The sequence below is a fragment of the Vombatus ursinus genome, unplaced genomic scaffold (assembly GCF_900497805.2).
Source record: "Vombatus ursinus unplaced genomic scaffold, bare-nosed wombat genome assembly UNPS02014778.1, whole genome shotgun sequence".
Lineage (NCBI taxonomy): Eukaryota > Metazoa > Chordata > Mammalia > Diprotodontia > Vombatidae > Vombatus > Vombatus ursinus.
The window spans coordinates 52275778-52293941 of NW_020954556.1; the positions used below are offsets into that span (position 1 = coordinate 52275778).

Genomic DNA, 18164 nt, shown 5'->3' on the forward strand with positions numbered 1-18164 from the left:
CCAGAGTTGGCCTCCTCAAAGGCCACCTAATCTGAAGCATGGATCTTAATGTAGTTTGTGAATTGCAAAATAACGTAGGGGTTATGAAAGTTGTTGCCTGTGCAAGAAGGGTTTGTGCAATGCCAAAGATAAGCCTCACCTAGTTCCTGTCCATTAGAAGCTTGCCTAAACTTAGATTGTAGATCTAGTATAGTTCTTAGAACTGGACACAAGGCTTCACTGATTCAGAGGAAATAAAGAAGAAATAATTGCATCTTCAGTTCATCAGCTTGGCCTTGTCCTATGGCTGGGAGTCACAGAAGCCTCTGGTTTTCCAAGAATCCAAGTGGAGGATCACCCAGAGGCTCATGGCGGGCAGGCACAAGTAGCCCACATTACAAACTAGGAGCTGCAAAGGGGAAACAGCATCACAGAGTCAAAGAAGATGGTCTGGCCATATGGCAGGCATAGTGGCTTGCCCCTTGGCTACAGTGGTACTCTTTTGCTCATGAGAGAATATAAGGAAGGTTCCCATTATTTTGGTGGATACCCTGTGGGAGGCAGCTTGCTGATGCAGTGGATCGTGTTGGACCTGGAGTCAGGAAGAATCCAAGTTCAAATCTTGCCTCAGTCATTTACTAGCTATATGGTTTTGGACAACCTCACTAAGCTCAAGTGTAAAATGGGGATGATAACAGCATCTTCTTTATAGAGCTATTGTGAGGATCAAATAAGATAACATGTAAAGTGCTTTGCAAACCCTAAAGCGCTATGTAAATGCTAGCTATGATTATTAATTAAACTCATGCAATAAGGTGATGAGAAAGTCAAGGAAGAGTAGGAATGGATGGTGTATGGCCTTTGGAAGAAGCACCTATAAGATAATACATCCTCTTGAGTATTGGAGTAATAGGATAGCAGCTCACTTTCACATAGCGCTTTAGTTTACAACAATCATGTGATTCTTGCAATAATCCTCTCTACCTCTGAGGTGGGAAGTCATTCACAGAAAACTCCTAAGTACCTAGGTGTGTTTGTGTTACTGTGTCTATAAGTGTATGTCACTGTGAGATGATGTGTACACGTATTCGTTTCCAGTGACCCTGTTCAGTTCTCCCAACCCTGTCAGGGGGCAGAGGTAGAGAGAGGTGGGAGACAGAGGGATGGGACACAAGCATTCACCCCTGGTTCTTGTCCTAACTACAGGAAAGTGTCCAGGGATCCAGGTCATTGGGAAAGAGTCCCTAGGGCAAGACCCCTGTCAGGGGCATCACAAGTCAAGGGCTCAGGCTGGCTGAGGATTTTTGGAAGCAGCTACCCTGCACAAAGTGAGGAAGGGTGCAGGAGGCAAGGGAATTTGGCTCTAAACTCCTCCCTTTTTGTGCGGCAGCAATCATCTTTTACCTTTTCAGGGGTGAGGATAGAGACAGGTGATTCCATGGTGCACAGGAAGTCATTTTTGGTCACTGAAGTAAAAATCTCTCAGGAATAAAAAAGGCATTTGATCATTACAAGACCCTTTAGGATCAGAAGGAAAACATATATCAATATTTTGGGGTGTACGAGATACAGGGGAAGGGATGGTTTTGGTTATCAATTAAATATCACAGAAAAAGCCTATGTAGGGGCCAGAAAACATGCATATACCACTTCCAGCATGGCCTTAGTATCTAGACCAAGCTTGTGGGGTGGCCTCCTGCTTTGGAAGGAGAGGCCCTCAGTCTACTGTCCCCAGGATGCTAACTCCTGCGGAGTTCAGAATATCTTTTGGCCATAGGTACCAATCTGGCTGCCTAGCATGGAGCCCATGGCTCTGGCCAACTGTATAGGGTCCTTAGTTAAATTGGCAATCAGATGATGTCTAAACCAAAGCACCTAGGGCCCTCATAATAAAGGAACCTTAATGCTAACCTCTTTCTTCTCACCCATCTGTATGGAAGGTAAGATTCTTAGGGAGATCCCAAAAGGGAGACTGGTTTAAGTAAATCACAGCCTCATTTTTATTTTTCTTTACCTCTTCCTTTAATAAAACCTGGTGTAGGAGAAACTTTGATAAATGGGCCTTGCAGAGTCATCATCCAACTCGAGCACTCACATCTGTCCTACTACCTCTATTCTGATAGTTGTTCTCCTCCATTATTTGAGAATAAACATAGTTTCATATTCTTTGATGACAAGGATGTGATTTCATTGATGTGGACATTCCCTCCAGCTCTGAAGACTGAAATCCAACCTTGGCTCCCCATTCTAATTGACTCTTATTCATGTCTTCCTATATCATGGGAGTGGGGAAGTCCACCCAATCTGCTAGGGGCCTTTCATTAGAGCTCTTGTCATTGCACCAGTGGACAAGGGCTGTCCATTGTTTGTCCTTCACTCGTGCTATCTAACCAACTCACCTTTTCCATACATACATCTTTCTAATAATAACCTTTATGACACTTCTGTTGTGCATTTATTTGCTGGTAATACATTGTAGCCTGCTCTTGTCCACTGCCTTTTGGGTGGTTCATAACTTTAATTTTTTGGAGATTCCACTACACAAATCCATATAGCACCATCAGAAGAATATTGTTAAAGTGATGGTCATTCATGTCTAATGTGGGAATTTGATTTGCCTCACTATGAAGTTATATATTGAGAACTTTCTTTCAATATTTTTTTCTACTTGCTAAAATGGGGTGGGGAACGCAGTAGGAAAGACAAAAATTTTTTTAAACCTTGTTAATTAAAAAATAAAAATTGATAAAAACTATTAAAAAGAAAAGGAAAAATAAAAACAAATAAAAAGATGACCATTGGTTTCAGAGAGAAGCTTGATCATTAAAAGCATCACATAATTTACAAAGGTTATCTAGCCTGTTTTCTTCCTGTTCAGTTCTGTTGGGCTTATTGTGTCAAGTGTCTATCCAAATACGTGTACTAATGAACAATGGAATTTTATAACAAACTTTTTTCAAGATAAGTGAAGATACCACATTTAGACTCTGATATCTGATTATGAAAAGACATGAATATCCATTCAGGAAATGACCCTGTTGGAAGGGCCACTGGACTAGATTTAATATTCACAGAAATTTGTGCTAGAGGCAACATAATTTTAAAGTCATTAGGGGGTTATTTTTCAAGGTATATGAAACAGAAGATAATACCAAAGACTTGGAAAAAAATCTTTGGTCATATCATGAACAGAAAAAGAACTGACCAAGAGAGTAATTATTTACCCATATGCCTACTTTCCCATCTCTATAAAATCTTTATCACAATATTCTACCCAGTGATCCATTGAGAAGAAATAAAAAGAGATTAGGCAGGCTTTCACAAATTATATCCTACAGAAGACATCTTTTTTTCTTAATGTTTTATTTACCTCTTTTGCATTCTCTTTATATCACAATCATTCCCCAATATACCTCCCATTCCTTTTGTGTCAAAAAAAAAGAATTAAGAAAAAGTGACCAACAAAGCGACCATGTCTGACAGACTATATGACATTTCACTCCATGATTCACTTCTCTACCTAGAGGAAAGAAGTATGTGTCCATATCTATACTCTGAAAGCAAGACTGGTCATTGTAATGAATCTGAGTTCAGTTGCCTTTTAGTGTGTCAAAGAGTGTGAACAATTCTAAATTGTTTTCTAGAACAATAGGGCCAATTCACAACTCCACCAATAATGTATCAGTATGCCATTTATTCAGTTATATTATTGTAGTCTTGAGTATATTGCTATCCTGGTTTTGCTTTCTCAACTCTATCAGATCATAGGAATCTAACTATATTTCTCTAAATTCATCTTCACTTTTCATGATGCAATAATATTCTCTTACATTCATATACCCCATTAGTTCAGTCATTCTCTAATCAATGAGGCATCCACTTTGTTTTTTTTTTCTCTCACAAAAGTGCCTGATAAGAATATTTTAACATATGTGAAATCTTTTTTCTCTTTTTTACCTTCTTGGGGTACATGATCAATGGTGGGATCAGTAGGTGAGAGGGTATCCTTTAATAATCCCAAATTATTTTCCTAAACAATTGGGCCAATTCATAGCTTCACCAACAGTGTACTTGTATGCCTACTTTTTTCATAAGCTCTTGAACTTAGACTATTTCAGTCTATCATTTTTTCCCCAGCGTGATGGATGAGAGAAAACTTCAGAGTTGTTTTAATTTACATTTATCTTATTGATAAAGGAACATTTCACATGGTTATTGATCGTTTGTATTTCTTTTTTTGAAAGCTTTTTGTTAATACTTTTGTTCAAGGTCAAATCCCTGATGAGAGTTTGGAATTGCTGAAAGGTGGAGTTGTAAAAGAGACTGTAGCCTTAAGAGAGGAAGAAGAGAGGAAACCAGCTCGGGAATATGAGGTTATCTTCTATGGTCATGGAGTTATGTGGACAATTAGGTGATGGATGATCTATGGACCTGGAAGAAAAGGCTCATCTTAGGGAAAATGAGCAGAAGATTGTGGGCTCAAACCATGATCAGGCTGCCAATTTTTACTTGAAATTGCAGAATAAACTTGGATCCCAGATATGAGCAATCTACTTTTCCAATGACTGAAGCAACTGAGAGAGACCAGCCTTGATCTCAGTGTAGATGTTTAGTGATCTAGCAAAGAGGTCCATAGGATTAAGTAACAAGAACGTAGTCAAGGTATGCATGCTTTCCCAATGGGCCAGGAAAAAGTTCTGAAACCTGTGAATTCTGAGAGCTGTTTCAGACAGTGTCCTCTTCCAGCCCTGGGATAGATTAGGATTATCTATATGTGGGGGGCTTGGGGAGGGGAGATTTTTCCATCTCGATTGGATTTTTTTTTTAACCATCTGCAACAGAGGAGAGGGGGAAATCACTGGCAACAGTAGTGAGTGGAGCATAGCAAGATGGTAGGCACTTTGAATGAAGACTAACAACAGGGTGTTCATATGGCTAGAACATCATCTGCTTTCTGCTCCACCTATTAAAAAGCAGGGGAATGGCTAATCAACTGAGGCTGCTGGCTATGAGCATCCTTTTAAGAGCTTTAAAAAATGCAAAAAGTTTAACCATTCTCTGTCTCTCTGAAGTGTCTGTTGCCGAATTCTTTTTCTTCAGTTTATTTCTTTAAGCTGTTTATATTTTTTTAAATTTTTTTGTTTCTCAGATCAAAAGTATGATCAACCTTAATTGCCTTTGTGATGCATGTCTATAGCTTAACTGCATACAAGAAGGAATGTACTGAAGGACGTCAATGAACAACTGGGAACATAGATAGATCAGGATGTGGATCTGAGCTTCCATATAAAATAGCCAGGATTTCATCCTTAATTGGGGACTTTGAGCTGAGAGAGGCAATCTTGTGGTTTGGATTGGTCATAATTTTTTATTAACTTCCCAAAAGGCAGAACTAAACTAGATACAGGGATATTTTTTTTCATTTCTCTAGTATAAAAATGAGTTGGAGCATAATTTTTCCTGTCTGGGAAAAGGCCCGGGGACTGTCATATGACTTGTTCTCATTCATTCCTGTTTCTTTACTTTCCTCTCTTCTCCCCCTCATCACTGAAGCTGAAGGTAGTGATTAGGGCATAGGGGCCATAAGGACCATATGGTGGGCACAGAAATAGGTGTGGCTGGTACCTACCAAACTGGTATCCAGCCAAACCTTACCATGCAGTGCTACCCAGAGTGTGGTGAAATAGGAGTAGAGAGATTTTGTTGACACCAAGAATGCCTAACAAAGGCATTCTTCAGTGTAGAACAAAGGAACTGAGTCAGAAGTCACCAGTTACATTGGCTCCACTTGGTCCTTTGAGTTTCTTTCTAAGTTGATTTGAGTGGCAACCAGTGGCATTATGGGAATTGATGTGCTAAAGCAAATTGCCTTTAAGGGTATGAATTAAAGACAGACTTAAAACTAGCAACCTCTCTAGCTAGTTTGCCTTGGTATGTACCACAAAAGAGCTTAAGATGCCTCCTGGAGCAATCAAGATAGAGTTGGCAAGCCCTCTCTCCTACGGAGCAAGAAGCCAGATAGTAGCCAGAGACCAAGAGATGGTTGCAGAGATCAGGAGGGCAGTGGAGACAACCAGCAGGTTATGCATAGCAGGGATGGGGACAGCTTTAGTGGAAAAAGCAGCTGGCCCTGTGATGTCAACAGAGGACCTGTGCAGGCCCAGCAGCAATGGAAACAGGAGTTGTTCTTCCACATGTTTCTTATGTGTGTGCCCTTCCACACCTGTCTTCCCATATGTAAACCCTCCCCCACTGGTGATGTGTTAATGTGGGGTATAATGATGTGCCTCTGGGTATATGGAAATCTTTGTCATTTGTCTTGATGTCCTGTTTAATTGAATGACTTCTGCTTTGAATTAGTGTGTTATTTGGTTGGCTGGTAAAAGAAACACACCAATAGAGAATCCTACTCTATGGTTTTAAATGGATGATGACTTACACTATGACTTGAACCTGGGATAGCATTTATGATAGGTGCTGGAGGAAGGAATGACATGTGAAGAAGGGTATCCAGGAATTACAAAGAATTGGCCTAGACAATATATGACAATCAAACCACAGCCTGCTGGACAGCCGAGGTTGTGGGGAGAGGTGTATGCGCATTAAGTGGTGGGGACAGAATATGGTACTCCTTCCCCTTCCTCAAAGCTCCAGGACTGTCAGAAACAAAAGGCTCGGGAAAGCATTGTTCTGGGAGTGTCCCTAACCACGTCTCTGCCAGAAGGTTCAGCTAAGCAAACTGGGAGAGCTTCCCACATAAGACAGCTGCTGCCATCCTCCCTCACTCCTATTCTTCCCTTCCACTTGGGTGGGAGGGTGGGGAGAATACAAGTCAGCAGTTTGTTATGCCCCTTCTGAAAGCTCACCAACTTTTGCTTTAAACAGTCATTGTAATAAAATTAACTGCTAATATATCATTTCTACCTTTGGAATCCCTTGTACTATTTGTAAGCAAAACAGTCTTATTTATCTATGGCCGACTGTTCTGGATTGCAGTAAAAGTGGTTGGGAAGGCCACCTCCAGAGAAGTGCAAGAGGATGTGTGCTATTATTTATATGGCCACAGTTTTTGGAAGAGAAACTCCTTGTGCCCTGGGAGATGACAGAAAATTACCTACTCCTGGATGGGAACCTGGTTGAAGGGATTTCTAGCTCAAGTGCTGTGGGCTGTAATTCACTAAAAACACAAATTTGAGGAACCAGTAGATAACAACCCCCATCAATGTGATGGTCTTGTGTGAACCTGAGTCAATTCAACAATTCAATTCAATTTAACCAACATTTATTAAGAGCATTTATTAATTATTAGGCACTCTGCTCTGCAACGGAATCTCCCAGAAGTCACTGAGTCAGTCAAGAGCCTTGTTGAAGGCAAATTATCTAACCTACTCAGTACAGATCTGGTTTATTTCCTGCCCTGTGTCTATTCACTTCTCCATCACTTTCAGGAACTAGAAAGATGCACTGGGATGGGCAGGTACTTGATTGGGAAAGCCGAAGGACATTACATTAGGGTAGTGCCACGTCAGGTTGAATAAGCAAAGATGCAGCCAGGCAGGGCAGCAGGTAGGTCCTGGCAGCCAAACTGATCTGGACACTGGGGTAGTCTGGTGGCAGCCAGCAGGGAGTGGGGGTCACAGGGAAAGGAATCCAGGTCCTGGGGAAGAAGGGGATTAGGCACCAAAGCAGTGACTTCAGGCTCACAAACAAGACAAGAATACAGTTAACAAGGCGGAGCGGCTTAATTACAACGAACAACGTAGGGGTCTAGTTACTAGAACTGAAGTACAAGCTCAGCAAACAGCAGATCTGATTTGATTGGTGCAAAGCCCTCACCTATGAATCAATTCAATTCCACAAATATTTATTAAATACCGACCATGAACTGTACTAGGTGTTGGGCATACAAAGATGAAATATGTCAGTTTCTGTCCTCAGAACTTACAATCTAAGAAGGATGATAAGACACGTACACAAATAAATGATATAAAATACCAAAAGGCAGTGTTTAAACAAAGCAAATTTGTGGTGGGAATGATCATTTTCAGCTGGGGAAATCAGACTCAGAGGAGCTGGGCCATGAAAGACCTTTCCCTAACTTAGAGGCTGGACCAATCCAGAATCTCAGGACACTAGTCTAAGTCTAGTTGTCAGATCCCTGATCCCAGAGCCCAGCACAGGTCAAGGATTAAATGATTCTAGTCATGGGGACTAAAGGAATAGAGGGGCAGAGAGTCAAGCCATCTCTCAACACCCCTCCCTAGATACACAGTCCTCCTGTGGAGGCAGCTCTCTCTCCTTTTCCAGGTATAAGGGTGAGGACACAATCCCAATCCTAGGCTTGGGGTACCCTCAGGAGGTCAACTAGAACACAGAAATGGTGGGGGTGAAAGTAGGAACTACTTTGTCTATAGATGATCTCTGATTTTTATCAGCAGTGAGAACATAAGATGAAAACCCACAGACATTACACAATTGACTACTGTCATCTTGTTTCCTGGGGTTGGCTGTCCAGCCTCCAGTTAGCTCTGTTGTTTTAATAGTGTGCAGTCCTGTGCTGGTCACTGAAGGTAACAAGATGAGGGATGTGAGATTCTGAAGTGACCTTCCATTCTCTGAGAGCAGTGGGATCTTGTGAGGACCCAAACCATCATCTTCCCAACTCTCCAAGACTTTGAAGGAGTACAATGCAAGAAATTCAATGCAACCTGAGCTCATCCCCTACCTTGTCAGCCTTCCTGGCCCCAGTGCTGGCTTTGGAGTGTATCGTGGGGCTAGCGGGGAATGGCTTTGCATTCTTCATCTTCTGCTTCCACATACGACCTTGGAGGTCTAACACCATTTTTCTCCTGTGCCTAGTCATTGCTGATTTCCTCCTGACTATCAACTTACCCTTTCGAGTGGATTATTATGTCCATGGCCAGACTTGGAATTTTGGGCTTGGTGCCTGCAAGGCTAACCTCTTCATGCTGTCCACCAACCGTACAGCCAGCATTGTCTTCCTCACTGCTATTGCATTCAATCGATATCTGAAGGTGGTATGGCCCCACCACAGACTGAGCCAGGCATCTGCAGGGTCAGCAGCCCAGGCATCTGTGGGGCTGTGGGTGCTCATCCTATTTATGAATGTGCCCCTACTCCTCAACAATCCCCAGCCCCTCTACTCCCATGCCTCTTGCCTCAGCTTTACAACAAACACTGAAGACTCTATTGCCCAGCGCTGGCACCATATACTCTATGGGCTGGAATTCTTTCTGCCACTGGGAATCATCCTTTTCTGTATCTTCAGCATCATCTTCACTATCAGACAACGGAACTTGGGCAAGCAAGCAGGGGCACGACGGGGGATGCTTGTCCTGGGAGTAGTTGCTGCCGTCTACTTTTTCTGCTTCTTGCCCAGCATTGTCTTTGCGATAGCTTCTGCTCTAGCTATGCGATTCAAGGACTGCCATGCCCTCAACATCTGTACAGAGCTGTTCCATGGAGCACTGGCCTTCACCTACCTCAACAGCACTCTTGATCCTGTGCTCTACTGTTTTTCCAGCCCCAACTTTCTCCACCAGAGCAAGATGCTGCTCTGTAGGGGGGACCAGTCAGCTGAAATAAATCATGAGCAAAAAGGTGATGATGGCAGCTCTTTCAATCCAACCAGGCAGATGGATTCAAGGAGAGTGGGTGCAGAAACTCTGCAGGATTAGGTCCAGATATTGGTCTCTAGGTGAGGAACCAAGCAGCCCTTTGCCCTACTCTCCCTGGTTTTATCTATCATTGGGAAAACATCTGAGAACCTTAGGTAAATGGTTTTGATTACTCTGGTCATTAAGCTCCATCACACAAATTTTGGTGGATGGGAATAGAACCTGCCTTGTAAACTCCCTCTGTCCCATTCAACCCTCAGTCTTTAAGATGTTCAAAAAGAGAGGACTGGCTGGTTATGGCTGGGAAGGGATGGGTTTCTTGGGTGATATGGTAAGACTTCTCCAGGTCCCAATCTCAAACCAGTGGTGGGAGGGCTTGGAAGGGCCTCGGAGATGGATCATGCGTGGTTGTTTCAAAGCTAAGTCCAGCCATAGCTGTTACTAGTTCTCCTGTTCTGCCTTAATAAACCAAAACTCACAGAAGGAACATCTAAGCTGGTGTCTGTGTTTATCTCCATGAGCTTGGCTGCAGTACTGCATCACTGAAATTGGGATAAAAATATATGGGAAACATTCATGGGGTAAATGTGTCAGGGTGGGGATAGGTTGGGGGTAGATGTGATTGATGGTACAAAGACCCTTCCCTTGGAATGTGTGTCTGGGTGTCAAGTGGAGTATCCATGTGTAGGTCAAAATCCTAGGTTGAGCCCTGCCATGCATGCTTTAAGACTGACCTCTCCCTCACCCCCATCCCCACCCAAGGACTATACGGAACTGGTGTGTAAATCATTCCTTCCTTTTTCCACCTAAACCCACCCCCAAAAGAAAATGACATCTGATCTTTAGGGCAGGGATGCTTTAAATGGCACCACCTCTAAATTCCATAAGGTCTAGCTTAGCTAGAATCCTATCTCTGCTAGGATCCCAAGAGGAAGTTGCAGGAGGTTGTGATAGCCTCTTGGACAGCATCCTCAGAGGTCAAGGAAGTCTCCAAACCTCCCTTTCTCCCCTCAGTAACTCCCTGGGGATCTATTCTCTATGAATTTATCTGAACCTTTCAGGAGTTTAGGTGTATGCCTAGGCTGGGTTCACCTTCAGTGGAACAAGTCCAATCAAAGTCATTGCCCATCCCTGGGTGAGACAGGTTGATTTAAGGCAACCTGGATCCAACCCCTAGAAACCCCTCCTTCTAGTGTCCAGTTGGGGAAACAGTCTGTTCTGCTATCTCCTGTGTGATTTTATCCACTTTGATATTCACTCCAGACCTTGTTCTTCCTCAGGCAGGTATTCTTTACCTATTTGCTTGTCTTAGACCCCTTGGGTAGTCTGGTAAGGCCTTCGAATCCTTTCTCAGAATGCTTTAAAATGCAATATATATACATGTGAAACAAGTTCATGGACCTCAGATTAAGAACCCCTGTTCTACAGCAACAAAACCACTGTTTATTGTTTTCCCCTACACATTCCCATCCTTTTGAAATAAATTTTAGAGCTGGAAGGATCTTTCCAAATCGATAGTCCAAGCTTCTTACTTTTACCAAGCCAAAAATGTAAAAGCCCTCGGGGCTTTATCTCACTCTCACCTTCATTTTCCTTTTTCGAAAACTCTTACAAACTAGATAACAGCAGAAATCCACAGAAAGCCTCCTCTAAAATAGGGAATGATGAATTTTCAATATGCCTCTCTCCTAGTTCCTGCCTCTTCCTTTCCTCTTCTTTTCCCCTATCTCTCATCCCATCCTACCTTCACTCCATATTTCTTGCTTCCTAGAGGTACTGATCCTGGTTGGGAAAGAGGGATTAGAGAGTATTCTTCATTTCTCTTAACTGTTTTCCCTTCTTCACTCCCTATCTTCACTTACAAAGTCCAAGGAAAATGAAGGGAGGATCACAACTCCAGCCCAGCTCTGAACTCAGCTTGAAGTTTCAAATCTCCAAATAGAAATCCCACTAAGAGCACTATCTGGATATGTACAGACATCACACTTGTTTCCTTCCCTATCACGGCAGCTTCTCCTAGGAGTAGTTTGGGGCCAAAAGAAAAACGATCTAGAACCTAAGGAGATTCTCCTTAGTTACAACTTGGGGATTCTGAGGCCTAGGGAACGATGAGGAACACTGTTCCTTCAGACCTAATCCCTTGCCGTCATTAAAGTTCAATCAATCAGAACACCTTCATGAGTGGGTGAAACAAATTCTGATCAGGTTTTTCATCCAGGGGGTGGTTTTGATTCAGTTGTATAAAGTAAATGCACAATATGACTCCTGAGGCTTAACTACTGGAAAGCAGGGCTTTTCTCTTCCTTTTTTTTTCAGAGATGCTCACAAAACTAACTAGAGGTAGCCAAGGCACTGCAGTACAAAGAATCCTGGCTTTGGAGTCAGAAGACCTCAGTTTGAATCCCGCTCTACCACTGATTGACAGTGTGACTATGAATGAGTGACTTACCCTCTCTGAGTCTGTTACCTTGTCTATAATGCCTGGTTTGGGTTAGTGCTTACAGCTGCAACACAAGCATTAGGGATAGCAGGGCAGTGAGTCAAGTTGAGTTCTGTGAGATGATCAAGGACAAAGCTGCTTGGCTGGGAGGATGGACAGCAGAGTTGGGGAAAGGGCCCCTTTGAACACCTACACAACCTCCAATCATATCAGATGCTCAGTGTACAATATTTAACCACAAAATGAGGTGACTTCTCCCTACCTATCCAGTCCTAACAGAGGTTAGTCCTATACAACTAAAAAAGTAATGCTTCTTTGGGGCTCATAGAACCGAGGAGTTGGAAGGGGCTTTACAGGCCCTTCAAGACCGACCTATCATCTAGTACCTGAATCCCTTTTTTAGCATCTCTTAACCTAGCCTCCACCTGAACTTAGCATAATGGGGCACCTTACAAGAAAGAAAAACATGCCCAATCTCTTCAATGTGGTCATAAGAACTAACACCAGACCTATATCTTCAAGTGGACCCAGGCTAATAGATATTAGGCTCTGGGAAAGTTAGAATTTTAGCAGAAATATTGAAAACATGACCAATAGTTTATTTCAGTTTTTTCCTTTTGGATTATTTGTGCCATAGAGGGGAACTGGAGACAAGAGAGGAAGCAATGCTGGCATGGATGAACACTATAGGCTTTAAAAGGTCATTTGACTTCAGTCATAAGAGCAGAGCTTTTCTACACTTGTGCACGTGCGTGTGCATGTATGTATGCATGTATATGTATGTATATGTGTGTGTGTAACTCACTGGGACATATGGACCAGATGGCAGTACACAGGGAAACTCATCATGCTACAGTGGGAGTTTATAGTCACAGCAGGGGAAAGCCTGAACCCTCAAGAGCAGCATTGAGTCCTATATGTCACATAAAGTTGGACTAGAAAGTTGAGTGATAGTTATTAAACTCTCTCCCATAAGCATTCATATTTCACAATCTGCTTCTAGGAAGCTCAGAGTTTACTGGCCTAAGAACCTTCAAATGGAGAAAGGATCCCTTTCGAACAAAGTTTACAGAGAGCCAGTACTCTCTCATAGTTGGATGGCAAAAGTTCTCCAAATGAAATGCCTAGGGCACTATTCCCCTGTACAGCCTGGCCCTGTATACACAATTCCTTGGACCTGGTGAATGGTCCATCTTTTAAGATCCTCAGAAGTTGGAGTTAACAATGGCCAAAAGCAAATCTGAAGGCTGCATTTAATAAGGGTTTTCAAGGGAGAGGGGAGAGGACAAGGGGTCATTTAGTCCCTTAGGTCCAAAAAACCCCCATTCATGAAACAGGAAGATTGAAAGTCTCTACCATGTAGCCCACTTAGGCAGACAAATCTGGTTTTCTTTTTCCTTCAGCCCAAGGACCACCCTTAAAGGAGTCCTTCTGGACTTTCTGAGCCCCTAGCCTCCTTTTCTCACCCTGGTCTCCATTTAGCTAGCTCCTCTTCTGGTACCCAGTCACTATCTCTCATTATTCCAGAGGACAGACCTGGAAATATTCCTGGGAAAAGGGACTGGATCGCCTCCCTCATTAAAAAAAAAAAAAAGAGGAAGTAACTAATGTTTCTGGAAGTCAAGTTAATACTTGAAGCTTTGACCCAGAGTATCATCCCATCATACATTACATTCTCTTATGTTCACTCAAATCCATCTATTTAGGATATGGCTGACCAGAAAGGCAGGGGGCCCAAGACTCACTCAACTCAATGTTGTCTCACATTTCCCGAAGCTTGGAATATTATAGGAACAATGGACCCTAAAATAAAGGGAAATAAGGTGGCTTGTGCCTGTAGCTCCTGAGTGTTTCCCTCCCGTTCTTAAGAGTTAGAGAAATGAGACAAGTCATGCATGTGGAATTCAGATTCAGGGATATCACCTACATTCACCTTTCCAGGGAGAACAATTTCCTCTTATTTTTTGTTTTGTTTTTTTCAATTCAGCCTCTGCTGAGAACTGCAAAATAACCACTTGTAAAGACACCAAGGTCTGGTGCTGAGGATAGGAGTTCAAGCCAGCAGAGGAAGAGAAGCAATCCTGTGTTTATGCAGATTCCTTGGGGGCCTCCAAGGTCTGTGGTGTCTGTCTCCTACTCCTTCTCTCTCTTTCCCCCTTCCTCCCTCCCCACTTTCATCTGCCTAAAGGGCAGTTGCCCTCTACCGGGCAGACGTGTCACAGCTTGTCTCAGCCATGTGAGGGCAGATTCAGGCCCAGTTTATCCCTTACTGGTTTGTCATTTGGATGACCTGCAGGGGTCACCTGGTAAACAGGAGCCCAGACCACCTGGATTATCATCAGTGAATAGAATGAAAGCTCCCTTAGACAGGGAAGAAAATAATTTGTGTCATATCATTTATGACAAATTTGAGGCAAAATTTAAGCACTGGGGAAACAGGGTGGGGCAAAGGTAATCTAAGAGCTACATGTGAAACGTTAAGGCCTCAGGCTATATCCAACAATCAAAAAGACAGGCGACAAGGAAGGGGGCTTTCACAGAATCACAAAAGGCAATTTCTGCTGCTTGAGACAGGTAATTCTGGAGACTCTTGCTGCCCAGGGGGAGAGAAAGTTTCCCTTTTAAAATAAACCGCACAACTAACAGAAGCTTAGCATCAGAGGAAGTTACGTAAAGGTGGTATCAAAGCTGTGTGACTGTGATGCCTGGTGAAGGGGAAAAGATGTCACAGTAGGCTGCACATACATGAGCACATTTCTTAAGAATTCTTTCAAAAAGATGTTATACCCCCTCCTATACACAATTACACATCCTCACAAACCACAGTCAGGCTGATCCATGAAACATTACTGGCTTTCCAAGGCAGCAGGGCTCAGGACTTGCTTCATTCTAGGAGATACAGCTGACCATTTATGTGCTCAAGAGGAGGGAGAGAAAAACTGCAAATCCTGTGATGCTGGAGGGCTGCAGATAAAATAGGGTGGAGTAGGGTAAACTTTCATCTCCTCATTTCTCAAATGGGTCCTGCTCTTGGGCAGCTTGTACCTTGAGAGGCTAAGGGAGATGCTATTGATTCACAAAATGGAGATGTAGCTTTGGGGATCTGAACTCAAGTTTCCCCACTACGGGAAATTGGCTCAGTGTGGGGTCAGGTCATGGGGGTTTCAAGCTGGAATGTGCCAGGAGCACAACTGCCTCTTCCTAAGCCAAAGCTGTGAACGTCAGTAGGACAATGAAGTGAGTCTTGGTTTGGAGGATGGGATGAGGGCATCTCAGTCTGAAACACAGCAAGTGAGTTCTGGAAAAAAGAAAGAGAGAGAGAACTGGGGTCAGCAGATGCACAGTCAATGCAGTATGTGGAGAGTTAATGGTCAGTAAGGCAGAGATTTTGCTCCACCTAAAACCTGGTCTAATCCTAAACTGAAGTGGAAGTGCTCAGGGGCATACTGAGACTATTGTTGGCACCTCTTCTGGGCGTACCTTTGGAAATATAATTGTGGCAGAAAGAGAAATGTGAGGATATATGTGACTCAAGGCATTTTTTTTTCTTTTTAAATATGCAAATAATCAGTCATGACTTCTTAATGGCTTTACAAAATAGGGTGGGGTCAAATCACAAGGATGGATCACTACTGACTTAGACTGTCACCTAATGACCAAGTCACTAGGCAGTGTTCCTGGGTTTGTAAATGGTCACCATATTTCTCCCCAGAGCTGGTATCCAACAACAGGTAAGGCACGTAGCACATGGCTGTGGGATTTACCAAGAAGTTACCATAGCCAATTTACCCATTACAAAGTAGGTGTTCTATATGGGTTGTGAACATTTTTCTCTGAAGGTGAGGAGCTCACCCAACCAGCCCCAACTCAAACACTGCAGTAGCCACTCACTAAAAGACTAAGGAAATGGAAATTGTCCCCAAATCACAATGAAAACCCCAAAAGGAGGTGTAAGCTTTCATCTCCTTTTACAAGGTTTAACGAAATCTAGGGAATCTTGGTAGAAATGAATAAATGAAAAACAAGTTGCTTGCAGACTATGTCAATAGCATCTTGCATTACTCACTAGATTTCAAAACATATCAGTTTTGAGGGAGGTAGTTGACAGATTCTACCAAAGGGTTGGCTGGGATGAATGTGTTCCCACTAGATGCTAGTTTGCTAAGAGTGGACAGATCTCCAACTCTCCACTAAAGTTTCCTTTCTTATTTGGACCACTTTAGCCATCTAGCACACCAATCCCAGGGAGAAATATCAAATGTTTAAGTGGCAACCCAAAAACTTTCTTTCTCAAGGTACTGAAGACATGCAGAATCACAAAACCTCATGGTCAGAAGGGACCTTGGAGGTTCTTCAAGACTAGTACTTGAATATGAATGCTTCCAGGACATCTGACAAGTTATCATGTAGCTTTTGCTTGAAGCCTTCTAGGGAGGGGGAATCTACTACCTTCCAAGGGAGTCCACTCCAGTTTTGGAAAGCCCTAAATTGTCACATTTTTCCTTAAACCTCTCTTGTAGCAATTTCTATCTATTCATAGTTCTGTCCTCTGGGGCCATGCAGAACAAAGCTAATTTCTTTTCTAGGTGACTTCTCCTCTAATACTTGAAAGTAGCTATCATGCCCTGTTAAGTCTTCTTTTCTCCAGGCCAAACATTCCAGATTCCTTCAACTGATACCTATATGGCATGAATTTGGCCTTTTTGACCATTCTTTGGATATTCTTCAGTTTATCTTTTCCAAAATGTGATACCCAGAAATGAACACAATACTTTAGTGATGGTCTGACTGAGGCAGTGTATAAGAAGAGCACCACCTCCCTATTCCTAGACTGTATGCCTCTTTTCATGTAGCCGAAGGTGGCATTAGCTTTTTTGGCTGCCATAGCACAATTGACCTTGTAGTACACCAAAACCCACAGGTCTTTTTCAGATGAATTGCTGTGAATGTATACATACCTCATTGTATATATTTTATTTGGACATTGTTATTTGCATTAGATCCTTGAGGGCAGGGACTGGTTTTGCCTTTCTTTGAGTCCTAGTGCCTGGCATGTAGTAAACTCTTAATAAAGGCTTGTTGACTTGACCTCCTTCCATCTCATATTGTGATGTTGGTTTTAAAAATCCAAGTATAAGACTTCAGATTTAACCTTATTAAATTTCATCTGGCCCAATGTCAAGATGTTCTTACAATCTGATTCACATCCAGCTATCCCTTCCAGCTTTGTGTCTTTGCAGTTTTGATAAGGATCATTTCTGGTTTGTCCAGATCACTGATAAGTAGCCCACACTTCTGAGGAACTCCACTAAAAATCTCCTTCCAAGTATATATTAAATTCTTTATTACAATTCTGAGTCCAGCTGCTGGGCCAACTCTGCTTCTCCCTCACTTATTATCTAGTGGAACTCTCCACATTTTACACATGAATTGCTTGGGAGACTTGATACAAGACTTTGGTAAAATCTTCATTGGTTGGATCTGTGATCTTGTCAACGCTCCCTCCAACATTGCAGACCACAAACCATCCAGACCTGACTATCTTGAGGAACTCTTGTTCATTTCTTCCCGTAAGTTTGTCAGTGGAGTCACTCGACACATATTGGGGGCACGTTCCTCACTGTCTGACGATATTGTGAAGACACAAGCAGAGTAACCATTTTGTTCCTTATTCTAGTCAAATGGCCAGTCCATTTTCTTTAACCATAAATTTCCCTGATGAAATCCTTTCCTCCTGTCCTTCAAAGTTCCTTGTTTGTTTTATTTTGTAGCATACTTATACTGCTCCAGGTGCATCTCTACTGCCTTTTGGGTGATCTTTATTTTTAATTCATTGGAGAATGTCGTGTTTCAAAAATTGCAGCCACACAACACTGGTTCAATATTGGTGTGTTAACAAGATGAGCTTTTGTTTTTGAGGGAAGTTTAGGTTTATTAAAAGAGTTCTACAATTTTCTGAAGGCAATCTGGCTCATGCTTTTCTTCATGTTTGATTCTGGGCTAAATTTATCTGTGTGTGTTACAATCTCTCTCTCTTTTTCCCTCCTTGCCTCCTCTCTCCACACACACACACACACACACACACACACACACACACACACACACAC

At 42.6% G+C, this 18164-nt stretch overlaps 2 protein-coding genes across 3 annotated transcripts in view; one reads left to right on the forward strand and one right to left on the reverse strand.

Annotated features, from left to right (window-relative positions):
• Nucleotides 1-6865: 6865 nt before the first annotated feature.
• OXER1 (oxoeicosanoid receptor 1) lies at nt 6866-12532 on the forward strand. Its single transcript, XM_027865083.1, has one exon. It carries the CDS (start codon nt 8667-8669, stop codon nt 9675-9677), a length of 1011 nt encoding a protein of 336 aa, XP_027720884.1. The 5' UTR covers nt 6866-8666; the 3' UTR covers nt 9678-12532.
• Nucleotides 12533-12633: 101 nt separating this feature from the next.
• MTA3 (metastasis associated 1 family member 3) overlaps nt 12634-18164 on the reverse strand; it is a 206790-nt gene continuing 201259 nt past the window's right edge. For both annotated transcript variants that reach the window (XM_027865082.1, XM_027865081.1), the window contains exon 17: nt 12634-15355. In XM_027865082.1, the coding sequence (XP_027720883.1) occupies nt 15330-15355 (26 nt within the window). In that variant the 3' untranslated portion in view covers nt 12634-15329. The remainder of the gene's footprint in view (nt 15356-18164) is intronic.